Below are 13,486 nucleotides of genomic sequence, written 5' to 3' on the forward strand. Positions count from 1 at the left end.
AAGTAAGACTTGCCTTGAGTAACTATGATGCATCAGTACGTAAAGGAGGACAACGTGAGAGAAAACCAAAATGCGCTCTACGCATGAAATCCATTTATACCGCCGATGCAACAGAAGACGTAAAAATTCTGCTCCACTAATGATTGCGCAAAGCAGCTGCTGGACTGTGTGACACGTAATTCTATTTGTAACAGAGACAAAGCCGCACAAAACAATAACAGGATGTCAGATTCTCTTCAAAGAGTCACAACTGGCACTGCGATTCAACTTTTCCTTTCCTTTTATGTTGCGCATGAAAAGAAAATGTCCGGGGAAAACCTTTCAACCAGAGCAGTCGCACGCTGAATAAAATATGGTGTATTTTAATAGAAAAGGGAAACAGATAGGGGAAAAAAAAGGGTGCAGACCACCTTTCAAAAAAATTACATTATTCTGCTTTAGCGGCCAGCATACGGATCAGTTTACTTTCACAACATGGACCGATTTCACCTTAATTTAAACTTAGTCAAAATCATCAGTTTGTAGATCAGTTCTTAGGGAAGTAAGGGTTCGTCTGGTTGTGTGTGATAGCCGATGTTATGGGTAAGTAAGTATGGTAGTACTCGTGTAGGATAATATGGGTACCATAAAGTTGGGTGGAAGGTTACTTTTGTAATAACTGGTGGGTAAATTCTTAGATTGGAGATGCGTAGTCTCGTAAATTGGTAGAATAAGGTGCATTGAGAGTAACTGGTAGGTAGGATTTGGTATAAATTGGTACATGGGTGAGGTAACTGCTGAAGTAGGATTGCTTCTCAGTCAGGCAGTAATATCAGTTGTTCTTCACAGCAGATAAAGAATATATTCCCATTAGTATTTTTATGTGGTCTATGTGTGTTGCTCCACTTTTTGTGTTCAAATATCCATTTCTTACAGAGTAACGACAAAACCACATGGATGCTCATGTAAGTCTGTGAGCCTGTAGAGTTTCTCATAGTGAGCAGCTCTGTGGTGGCTTTACATACACAAGGTGTAATTCTCTTGGATTTATGTTTTTTTTTTGACAGTGACCTTCAGCTGAGAGTGGCAATAAACTCGAAGGCTTTTTTTTAAGAATACTTAATAATTATATCTGTCAAACTGCTACATCTGGTGAAGTAAGTTGAGTCACTTGCCACGCCACTAAAAGTGAGTGCCACGAGCACAGGTCCTGTACGGGAGTAAGTGGGGTAAGTTGGTCGGCTGTTGTTGCAGATTTGTAAAAATACAATAGAAATCTACGTAAAGTTGTCCACTCTCTGACTTTGGCAAGAGTTTCAAGTATATCCCCGCTTCGCATATACGTCCTTGCTGTTCGTGTCGGTAACGTCTCACTGTTTAATATTGAGCAGCTGGAGGTAAGCCACCGGAGTGAGTTCACAGCAGATGTGCATGGTATTTCAAATATGACCTCAAACACCTCCGCCAACATTCAAAACAATTCCAGCATCATTAACGAACTTCAATATTTCTCACAACATGACTCACTACGAAGATGAAGGTCATGTTTGATGGCGTGAGCATAACTGTTGCCCATGATATGATGATACAATAATACTCGGAATTATAAAGCCGATTTAATCACGATGGGCTGATGTGTCACCTATAGCTCGGCAGCCTGGTCTGTGCTATTTTTCCGCATTTTCCGCGGCGTAGTTCACGTATATGACACATTCCCTGTCTGTTCCTGCAATTTCTTGTCTGAATGCCCGGCTGATTATTCATAAAGCAGCCCCCGCATGCCCGCATGGCTGCGGGCCCGTGTCGCTGTACCATTAGAGCAGATGCTGGCCGCAGCGCTCTGTCAGACCAGGTCACCTCCTGATTTGTTGCCCGTGCTATTAACTAATATCGGACAGGGGATATTTCCAGAATAGAGAGGTTAATTGAGGAAGGTGTGTTGAGGGACCCTCACCACCATGAGGACACGCTGGCATATGGTCGAGCTATCTGTGATGACTTAATGACTTTGTTGTAATAAAACAAAGTTTAAAGGCAGATGCTGTGCGGCGCGGTGGCATGAACTACTGCATCAAAGCCGTTGATGTTATGTGCTCAACAGATGCTGTAAGGATATTGACACATTTACGTATGTAGTAATTGCTGTTTTGAAGCGGTAAAACAAGGAGAAGTAGTGTTGATGGTCATAACAACTGATCAATTCATTGCTATGTAGGTCGGTGATAAAATTTTGGGATAATGTCAAAGCCAATGAGGCAAAAATTACATTAGTTTGCTGTCTAAAGAAAACCAAAATGATCGAGTGGTATAGCAAAAGCACACAAACGCAAGAAAATGTACAAACTATCACACACTTCTTCAAATAACATCAGCAGGCTGTTTAGTTTTTGGAGGACCATTGTGTGTTGGGAAAGTGGTTGCACCTGGCTAAATTTAGTTCCGGATAATTGATCGACCCTACTAGTGTGACATGTCCAGGAAACTTTGAGATCGGGGTTTGGAGCGTCGAACGTAATTGATTGACTGATTGGAACCTTTCAGTTCCAGGAACTATCAGTTCCAAGAATTTAAAATTCCTGAAATGACAGGGGGAAGATAAATTTCAGCCTTTTGACCAGTAGAAATACTCTTTATAAACCATTATCATTCATTTGTGGTTCACTTCCTACCACCCTTTTTCATAAAATGTACACTTTTATCTGTTTCATTATTTGAAATGTGCTTTCATTTTTATCATTATGTTCATCCTTAGCCACCGTAGTTATGGGACATGGCGTTAACTGCAACGCAACCCTGGACCATTATTCTGCTCAATAAGTGACTAGCAGGCAGCAATCATGGCTCGGTTCTTCCCATGTGAAGTTTGCATGTTCTCCACATTTCAACATTATGCATGTTAGTTTAATTGAAGACTAGTGACGTGTGTTGAGGTTCATGACTGGCAAGGCACTATGCCTGTGGATTGTTTTTGTCATTCCCCCCCCCCCCCCCCGATCTCTCATCTTTAAAATAAAACAAGAACATTTGGTCTTCCCTTGATATTTAATGTTATGAAAGCCCAATTTTCTTTTATTTTTAACTCTTCTTATGCAGCGGAACGGACAGCATGGGGCAGCACTGCCTCGCTTGCCTACCCTGATCCCTGTTGAAGTCTCTAAATTATTCATATGAGTTAATGTGAGTGTAAACTGTTCTTTTTTTCAGTCCAGGGTGTACCCTGGCTTTCTCCCAAAGTAAACTCGGATGGATTAAGTTCACCCATAACTCTAATTAGGACAAATGCTATAAGCATATAAATAGATGGATAGGAGGCGCTTACGTCGAAACAGAGGTTATGACCAGTCAGCCCAAGATAGTCTAAATAAAAAAATATACAGGATATATAACAATGAATTGATCTTTCATTTACGCCTGTTGTCTTTCAAATGCCCACCCCCAAGCAGAAAAGAAGAAACATGTTGAGGCTTACGCTGTGTTGCATGGTTTTCCAAATAATCCTCTGGTTTGCAGAAGAGAGAAACAAGAGGGGAGAAAAAGAAAGTCTTAATTAATTGTGGAGGTGGATAAATGAGCTGATGGGAGGACAAAATGAATACGATGCATGGAAAAAAAAAATCATCAAAAGTTGGCAAATGGACAGCCGAAAAACTTAATTGGTATTGAATCATTGAGGAAGAAAAAGGATAAGGATAAAGAGACTGGATTTTTCATGGCGTGAGTAAATTGGCTAGTGACTAAAGCGGTCGGTATAAACCACTTTACTTTTAGTTCTGAACAATGTCAACCATTTGCCACAGGTTTGTGAGGAGAGGCAAGGAAGGCATTGCGGCTGCACAAGTATGCACGCTATGATGAGAACTGCTCCTGAGCTTCATTTGGCTGTCAACGCTAACCTTTTTCCGCGGTCGCAGCATTTTAGGCCTCAAGGTTGTTGGGAGATGGTAAATGCACGTATCAACGTCCAGTCCCGCAAACACGCAGCCCATCCGATATGAAATAAAGGGCTGGCTTTGCAGCAAACAATGGCTGTGGTCAACCCTCGGAAAACAGCCTTCAACCTTGTCTGTTCTGTTTGCCAAGCACACAGAGGCAGGAGAAGGGCACGTCACGGCACACCTCACTCTCCGGGGGGGGGGGGGGTTGATTCGTTAACAAACGGCGATCAATAGATGCGGGAAGAGTCCACAGAATGAATTGCCCTCGGCGGGGGAGCTCAGCAAATCACTGACTTTAATCAACGGCGTCAGCTTGCAAGAAAGACAAATGGTGTTTATGTCGCGGAAAGCAAGTGTTGCTTGATGCCCTTACCAGTCTGTCTAGGCTGGTGCCAGCTGCCGTGGTGGGACGCTCGTCTGGGTTGTATGGCCTGAAGCGGGCGTTGAACATATCCGGAACGCCACGGGCAGACCTAGTCATTCCTGCGGGTTTTGGCTGACCGCAACCTTGAAAAGCCTGCAATTACAAAAAACACGGGCACCCGACGGTCAGGATCCAAAATGACTTTTTGGGAAGGAGAGAATGGGGGAAAACATGATGTTTGCTCGGAGACTTTGCCATTGGTTGAACACCACACGCTTCTGGTATATAATGGGCCGCATGCTGAGGTAACCACTCCGACGCTGACGGTAATTCAGCTGGGCTGCCACTGACGTTATTTAAGTTTTACAGCTTTTGGAAAAACACCACATATACAGTAGCACCATTGGATGTGTCATATGGGGAAAGCCTGCAGGGGACTCAAATTCCAACTGACATCAGCAACATGTGGGAATCTAAATATCTTTCCAGCATTCCACATTTTTCAAACTTTTTTTTTCCGTGTGTGGTCAAAAAATGCAATAAATCACATCAACTACGGATGTAATGTAATGCCTAAATCTGACTTTCCAGATATTTTCCAAGTTCAATATCAAATACATGTCAAGAGGCCAAAGAACTATAGGAATGTTACCAATGATGCAAATATGAAACATTACAGGCTGTTTAGGGGTCACCAACTCCGGTCGTCGAGGGCCCCCGATCCTGCATGTTTTAGATGTCTCCCTCCTCCAATAGACCTGATTCAAATGATTAGCATCATTGTCACGCGTCGCAGATCTTGCTGATGGTGTTGGTGATCACTGGCGTCCATCGACTCTCCTCCAAACTGGTTTCAATGCAGGACACTTTGGTATGACATCATTTTCCTCATTTAAGGGACAAAGGTAGGACAGTTTTCGGTGTGGTCGCCCCTCCCCCCCATCTCCTGAACTCAACCCAACTGAGATCCTGTGTAACATCCCTTAAATCACTGGTGTCAAAGTCAAGAAAAAAACAACAACACACAAACAAACAGTAAATATAACATCGCCATTATTTTGCTTTGGTTTGGCCTGCTTCAGAAACAAATCTAACTAGCCTTCCTGTCCAAAGTCCTCTGTGAATTTTTTCAGTTTGTGGAGATCCTGCTCATTGACGGTGGGCTTGGTGTTGGACAGAGACCTGCCAGATCTGGCCCGCCACATCATTTTACGTGGCCCGCGAAAGTGAATCAAATATGTCAACTTCCATGATGCTTGCTAAAATCTCGACCAAAATCTCAAATTCTCAAATGTAATGTGCATTATTCTTGACTTCTAATGTCAAAACTAGTTATCCATCTATTTGTTGTTCACTGTGTATGTCCTTTGTGGAGGTGGTCAAACATTTATATGGTTTCAAAAAAATTCATATTCATAACGGTCCTCCAAGGGAAACGCTAACTACAATGTGGCCCACGACAAAAATGAGTTTGACACCCTAGCCTTAAATGAAGCTTGGCGGACATCAGTATAGCTCGAAACAGCACGAAAGGCAATACTTGAGACAGTTGGGCTCATAGGTTTCCAGACAAGTGGCAGCATTTGTGAAATTGTTTGATGACGACGATAACTGAATAGGGATCTCATGATATTATTTATTGCCATGTTTTGTTGAATAATTGAGCTCTTATGAAATCCCTTCCACATTAATTTGAATCCAATTCTTAATAAAATAATTTGTTATATCACTGTTTTCTCTTAATAATGCCTCAGAACATCTTACAATTCCTATTCTCACCATGTATGATGTCTCTGATCCACTGGTGAAAGGACACTTTGATCCTCTCCTCTTTCATCTATAACTGCTTCATACAACAAAGTGTATGCAGAAAATTGGTGAAGATTGCACGACTGTCTGTGTCCTATGTGTTGTGTTGTGTTGTGTTATTTTGACTTCAAAATGGCGCCGCGTGAGTGGCTGCCTTTCCAGCAGCTCCTATATTTTGTTGTTGTACTTCTTCCTTTCATAACTTTGCTGCTGTGAATTGGGAATTTCTCCATTGCGATACTAATAAAGGTTTTCTTTTCTTATCTTATCTTACCTTTTATGTTCTGCGTCCACTGTGGGTGTGTTCTTGGGCTAGAAGGCATTTTGGCAAGATAATAAGGGCTCATTGATTACACAGGGACACTGGACACTACCGCACACTGAAAGAATGATCGTTACCAAAATGCAGGATGTCCTCATGTGCAAGTGCATCACAATCATTCAAGAATGGAAGAGCACAAGGCATTTCTTTTTTTTTGTTGGTTTGGTTTTTGTTGCGCGTGTTCCACGCAAGACAATGATAGTGATAGGTGTGCATTTACTGTGAATAAGAAAAATAACTGGATGCTGATACAGCTCTCTATGAACAACGCTGTCATCTGGAACTGAGAAACAAAGCGGAGAAACAAAAACCCCCTGATTTGACTCTCTTTATTACTCTTGATTGTTCTCGCGTCAACACACCCCAAGCTTTTGTAAATAGATTTCATGAGACATGTTGACATAAAAACAATTACAAATTGTGGTGTTTTCACGTCAGCGGAATTTTTCTTTCGCACAACTGGAAACTGCTTGCGAACCTTTTCAAAAACAAAAACATTTTGTGTCTGTTTTATATTCTGTGGCTGCGAATTTCCAAGAAAATCCTTCACACGCAAACGTAAACTAAGGGTTTGACAACTGAAGATTCATGGTGGTCGACTTTTATGTTTGGTGGTCACCATCCTTCTTTTTTTGATGGACGGGCATAGAAACAAACAACAGCAAATAATAAAAAAATACATGTCAGCACTCCACGAAAAGTAGTTGTTGTGATTAATGGGATCCCTGCGCAAGTTTCTCTTCAACGCGACGATGATGTTCGGTTGTGCTCCATATCGTAGCAAGTGCAAGTGCAAGTCCCCCCCAAAAAATATCTGTCTTGTACAGATTGGAACATCGTGGCCATGCGCCGCCATTTCGAAGGAATTGTAATTCATGAACATACAACACTCAAAATTGTCTGGTAGGCACGCGTCGTGAATTTAACTCTGATTTTGCATATATGATCAACTTGTGACAGAAATAAAAACCTTTCGACGGAATTATCAGTGATGGAGACCTGATGGGGGTACAACAAACTTTTGGGAAGTTTGAAATTGTCTACTTCATCGTTCGTTTGTCAACACTGAAAGACACACCACACAGGAGGCATGCGTGTGGATGTGGAAATCAGTCGTTGAATGCGTGCCCTTCAAAATAATGAAGTCTATCATGCTTCCTTCGTAAACTGTGCATTGATCGTGACCAATAGTCATGCTTTTTTTTAAACTTTAAAAAACATTCCGTTTTTTTTGTTTTCAATTCATTTCTATTTTTTCTTCAGCAAAGAAAGCAAAATGAAACTTCGAACATTCTGGTGTTAATATACACGAAGACGAAGCCTGTTGACAAAAATGTTGTCACTTTGGCTCCTCATCTGCATTTTTTTGGTAAGTGAAAACATCACCATTTTGAAACATTCATTGTTATCGTTCTCTTGTGAAGACTGAAGGACACGCACGACTTCGCAAATGATGAAGCACAGGGCTGTAGTTGCGCGCGCGCCTCAAGATAATGAGCTTCGGCGTACGTGCAATGCGACCACCTTTCTGCCGTCGTTCAATGGTTTCTCAAATTTCTGCAGTTCTGTGTCACTGCGGATCATTTTGACAGCTTTGTCGTCTGTGCATGAAACTTCTCAAAAGCTCAAACATTTTGTATAGATCCATCTGTTTTGTTTTTGTTCTGTGTGTGTGTGTGTGTGTGTAGGACAAAAAAAAACACAAATGTGAACAAAATTCTTTTGTCAGTAGCCATTACTGCTCCTCTCCTTGACATATCTCTCAATTCAATGTGTGTGTGGGGAGGGGGGGGGTGATGTGGGGGTGTTACATGGTTTTAATGTCATGCTGTAGACAAACACTTTGTGATTTCCATATCTGTTGGAATACAATTCTGCAAAAGGTCTAAATGAGTCACTTTTATATTTAATTTTTCTAAACCTCGTTTACGTGAACGCTAACCAGACTCAGACATCTAACCGCACGACACCTAAACTGAGATTGTATCGATTTATACACCCAAGGCTGGTGTACTGCCACAGCGTAGGCGACAAGACGTAGAATACCTTATAGGAGACCTGGGCGCTGTTATCTTGCATATTCATGATGGCATCCGAGATCTTGACGTCAATGGGGTCCATGACGGATTCGATGTTGAAAGGTCCCTCCAGTCGCAGAGCCACGAGCAGCATGGCGTCTGGCACGAGACGGGGAGCGGGGGGACACAGTTAATGCAGAAACTGAAATGATCTAAAGCTACGAATGTAGAATATGAACCACATTAAATAATGAAATACGAATATTTATGCGCTGAGAAGAGCCTCACGTCTTGTCCATAAACTTTTGTGCAAAACGCCGTTACAGTAACATTGAAAATATTGAGAAGAGGGTCAAGATCGACGAGATGTGCGTGAATCGCAAAAACTCATTCAGAAAATGAAACATAATTTTTTCGAGAGTCATTTCCATTTAGCGCTGACATTCTTGTTACACTAATTACTCAATTAATACTTGAGCTAATGTGCCACATTCGCTGTTTGCATGTCTCCAAAAACGAAGCGAAGCCTCGATTAACAAGGAATAGTTAATTGTGCCCGGTAGTCCAGTGGTTAGCACGTCGACTTCACAGTGCAGAGGTACCGGGTTCGATTCCATCTCTGGCCTCCCTGTGTGGAGTTTGCATGTTCTCCCCGGGCCTGCGTGGGTTTTCTCCGGGTGCTCCGGTTTCCTCCCACATTCCAAAAACATGCATGGCAGGCTGATTGAACACTCTAAATTGTCCTTAGGTGTGAGTGCGGGCGTGCATGGTTGTTTGTCTCTGTGTGCCCTGCGATTGGCTGGCAACCAATTCAGGGTGTCCCCCGCCTACTGCCCGAAGACAGCTGGGATAGGCTCCAGCACCCCCCGCGACCCTAATGAGGATGAAGCGGTTCGGAAGATAGTTAATTGTGTGCATATTTTGCTTTTTCTTTCAGATTTGAGAGATTTTTTTTTCTGGCGTGGGGGGGGGGGGCAGATGGATTGCTTCCATGGATGACATCACACAATACATCAGCATATCGCGCGACACCTCACAGTATCTCCTGATGCCACAGTTAAGCGAGCAGAAAATTATGCTTTTTTTTTTTTTGCTTCTTCTTTGGCTTTCTGAAGCTTTCCTGGACTGATTGAACGGATTAACACAACATGAAAGACATCAAAATCAAAGAAAAAATATATAGGCCGAGTATTTATTTTACAAGTGTTATCCCATAGCATAGCGCCACACAGCAATGTCAGATATGGCAGCAATCATATTTTTTATATACTGTATATATATACAGTATATATCTATCTATATATATATATATATATATATATATATATATATATATATATAGATATATACTGTATATATATACAGTATATAAAACAATTCAGCCCGATTTTCAAAATCATTAAGGCAGATCGCCTCACACAGCATGTGTTTCTGTTTCTTTTATTATCACGCATTTTCTCATAATTTCTTGCCGTCTCACTACACCGCCACCAAATTAGTAGACATCAATGCCTTTCAGGGTAAATGTAATTTTGATGTTGATTGACCCCGTCACGTCAAGCAGATTTCGTTTGCCGCCATGCGACCAAAACCCGCTGATGAATCATTGATTTAATGAAAAAGCCGAGCACCTATTCTTACTGGCTGCGGGCGCTACGGGAAGGTCAACTCCTCATTAATGAGACTGTGTTGACGAGAGCCAGAGCCTCATTGAAGACAAGACACTTGCGGCATTGTCTGCATGGATAACTTTTGTTTTCTTTTCCATTAATTGCACCCGTTTAACCCCTTTAAAACCAGCACATTGAAATTATGTAAAGTAATAAGCACATCCACAATCAGAGCACCGCTGTCCCCTGCGCGGTTGCACTATAAAGAAAAGCTAAAAATGGGTATAATAGAGTCCTTTGAATGTGTGATAGCCCCCATATGGTATGTCTGCTAATAGTTCAGTTAAACAACTGAATCAAAATGGAACAATTCCCAAATATCACCCACTTCAAATGGCAATGTAGCGCACGATCACGACTTTTCCCATGAGCTGTCTTCTCTTTGGGTAGAATAACGTTTTTCTGCTTTCCTCACCCCATTTGGCATGAATACTTGTGGCAGTTTATTCGCCGCTGTCGCAGTTGAGTGTTTGATTCCTTGCTGAAGGATACAGAATTTAAGAACAAAACACTTGTCGTCAGCCACTAAAAGTGAATTACACGCAAGATTTAGAGTAGAACATTTTGAGGGTCAATGGAGTTGAGTGAAATCTAAAAAAAGGAAGTGTGCATTGAGACAAAGTCAAGCTCGAGTCTTTGAGGGGAAGAGATCAATTTAAAACCAACGCAATATGAAACTTAGGCAGACCGAGTCAAGAATAAGATTTTAAGACAACCTTACCAAGTCAAGACATTTGGGGCATGAGGCCAAGACTGAGGCAATTTGAGAGCAAGTGAAGACTAAGACCAAGGCAATCTGAGACCAAGCTCCAAACCATTGGAAGAAATAAGACCAAGCAAGAACCAAGACTTTAAGAAAACGTCACCAAGCAAAGACCAAGACTTTGAGGAGATCTTTCCAAGCTAAGCGCAACATTTTGATGGGATGAGACACACTTTTGTCCAATGGTGATGCAATGTGAGACCAAGACAAAGATTTTGAAAAGAGACAAAGTGAAGGCCATGATTTTAACGATCATCAGCAAGAGCTGTGGAAGCCTGATATTGAACCTGTTCATTTGAATCAGGTGTGTTGCAACAGGGATAGATGGCAGGATAGCGCCCCCCTTGGAACTGCTCAGCCCTGCTTTGAGGTCAAGACCTGGTTCGGGCTTTAAAAATTACATTCCTAGAAATCGATGAAATGCGAGGAAAATGGTAGAAATAATACAGGAATTTGTCTGATAGGTGATGATGACATAAGGTAAATTAGAGAGCAACGTCTACCCATAAATCCACCACATGGTTAAAAAAAACAAGGAATTTATAGTTGGCAAACAACAAAAATTTTGCTGTCACTCGGAAAATATCTTAAAGTAGCAAAGCAGCAGTTTGGTTGCTTTTGAGAAATATGACAGAATCTGTGACCTAAATGTGTACCTTCGGTGCCAAATTGCGGAAATGTGGAATCCGTGATGGTTTTGGCTTAGGGAAAAGTATATGACTCAATACATGTCAGTGGTTGGACTGCAGTTCTTGTCTTAAGAATAAATATATCGGTGACAGCATTGAGTTGCAATCTCATCGATTCAGAGATGAGACCCTCTCGAACAGTTGCCCCAAGACCAAAAGACAAAGTCCGATCTTAAGTAGTTCAACGCTTCTCTAATATAAATGGTAGAATAATTAAAGGGGCGGCCCGGTAGTCCAGTGGTGAGCCCGTCAACTTCACAGTGCAGAGGTACCGGGTTCAATTGAAGCTCCGGCCTCCCTGTGTGGAGTTTGCATGTTCTTCCCGGGCCTGCGTGGGTTTTCTCCGGGTGCTCCGGTTTCCTCACACATTCCAAAAACATGCATGGCAGGCGGATTGAACACTCTAAATTGTCCCTAGGTGTGAGTGTGGGCGTGCATGGTTGTTTGTCTCTGTGTGCCCTGCGATTGGCTGGCAACCAATTCAGGGTGTCCCCCGCCTACTGCCCGAAGACAGCTGGGATAGGCTCCAGCACCCCCCACGACCCTAGTGAGGATAAAGCTGTTCGGAAGATGAATGAATGAATGAATGAATAATTAAAGGAGACATTGAAAATGGACTTTTTAAGTGGATATACAGGTAGTTTGGGTTTCTGCAGCGCCTGTCCACACCATTAAGTGTTAAATACACCAGGCGTGGATTTGTGCTGCTTTAACTTCTGAGAAGTAGGATTCACTTGATTCTTCAGTGAGGTTGCAAAAATTTGGGACATTTGTGTTTTACAATGGGACGATGCACCACATGCATACAGTAACGCGTACGAACTGCTGTCTGCGCTAAAGGTCTTTTCCCACACATTGGGCTGGGCTTCCATAATTAGAAACAAACAGCTGGCTTGATGGTTAGCACTTGTAAGGTTTGGGGCTTGTATCTTGACTACGGCCTTCCTGTGTGCAGTTTGCATGTTCTTCCCTTGCTTGCCTAGGTTTTCTCTTCCCACATTGTAAAAATGTCCATGTTAGGTTCATTGAAGACTCTAAATTGTCTGGAGGCGTGAATATGAGTGTGGCTGTCTGTCTACAAGTTCTCTGCAATGAACTCAGCGACCGGTCCAGGGTGAATGTAACCTACCTCTTGCCCAAAGCCAGTCGAGATAGGCGCTATAGAAAAATGATGTATGGATGTTGCCTTTCAAGCAAAACTCGAGACTGTACATTCATCACTGATTGAAGAGAGATTCTGTCCCATCTGTCATTTTTTTTAGAGGGCTTGGGGTCACTAATGGCTGAAACACATTAGCTCAGCTTGGGCTCCATTTACTCCTTTCCTCGTCGATTATGTTTATGCCTCTTAAAAAAAATGTTTGTTGACACTGAGGACGGGAAATATCCCATGATACACCTGTGAGTTGTTAATATGCAGACCGCATCAGTGCCAAACGGCCTTGTGAAGTAGCACTTCAGTGGTTGGTTTCACTGAGGCTTTAAGTAAATGACACTTTCATCTGGAAAGCAAAAATTTGAACTCGCCTTCGAGCGGCGATGATGATCAGTCGACTCGGAGCGTTTCCCGACATTGAATGCGCCGCACGGTTTTGTTTCAGACGGTAGTTGACACTCTCATTCAGCTGCCAGTTTAATCTGCTTACCATGTAAATATGCTTGGGTTGTTCTGCTCGCTCGCTTGCAGCACAAAAAAATTAGAAGCATCTAGCATGACTTTCAAAGCTGTCGAGTGCATGTAGCGACAATTTAAGTCAAAGGAGCTGACTGGGGGAAAAAAGTCATTTTCATCGTAGTTTTTAAGTTCTAGCAACGGCGATGACAGCAGCCATTTCCAATGACCCCTGATGTTTTTCCTTACACTTATCAGACTGGCTCCTCAAAGTAACAGAAAAGTGCCCACAGACAAGCCTACCACTCCACAAGTTGTGGCATGT

The 13,486-nt window shown here is 42.3% G+C and overlaps 1 protein-coding gene across 2 annotated transcripts in view; it reads right to left on the reverse strand.

Moving 5' to 3' along the window:
- The window catches only part of gpc6b (glypican 6b), an 88,223-nt gene that overhangs the window by 23,609 nt on the left and 51,128 nt on the right, over nt 1–13,486 (reverse strand). The window contains exons 5-7 of one of the 2 annotated variants that reach the window (XM_086123578.1): nt 8,456–8,586; nt 4,288–4,431; nt 3,449–3,478 (exon numbers count right to left, since the gene is read on the reverse strand). In XM_086123578.1, coding sequence (XP_085979704.1) covers nt 3,449–3,478; nt 4,288–4,431; nt 8,456–8,586 — 305 coding nt within the window. The remainder of the gene's footprint in view (nt 1–3,448; nt 3,479–4,287; nt 4,432–8,455; nt 8,587–13,486) is intronic. The other variant, XM_086123579.1, reaches the window with a different exon arrangement.

The sequence above is a fragment of the Hippocampus guttulatus genome, chromosome 11 (genome assembly GCF_054856545.1).
Source record: "Hippocampus guttulatus isolate MCC_2025c chromosome 11, RoL_Hgut_1.0, whole genome shotgun sequence".
Lineage (NCBI taxonomy): Eukaryota > Metazoa > Chordata > Actinopteri > Syngnathiformes > Syngnathidae > Hippocampus > Hippocampus guttulatus.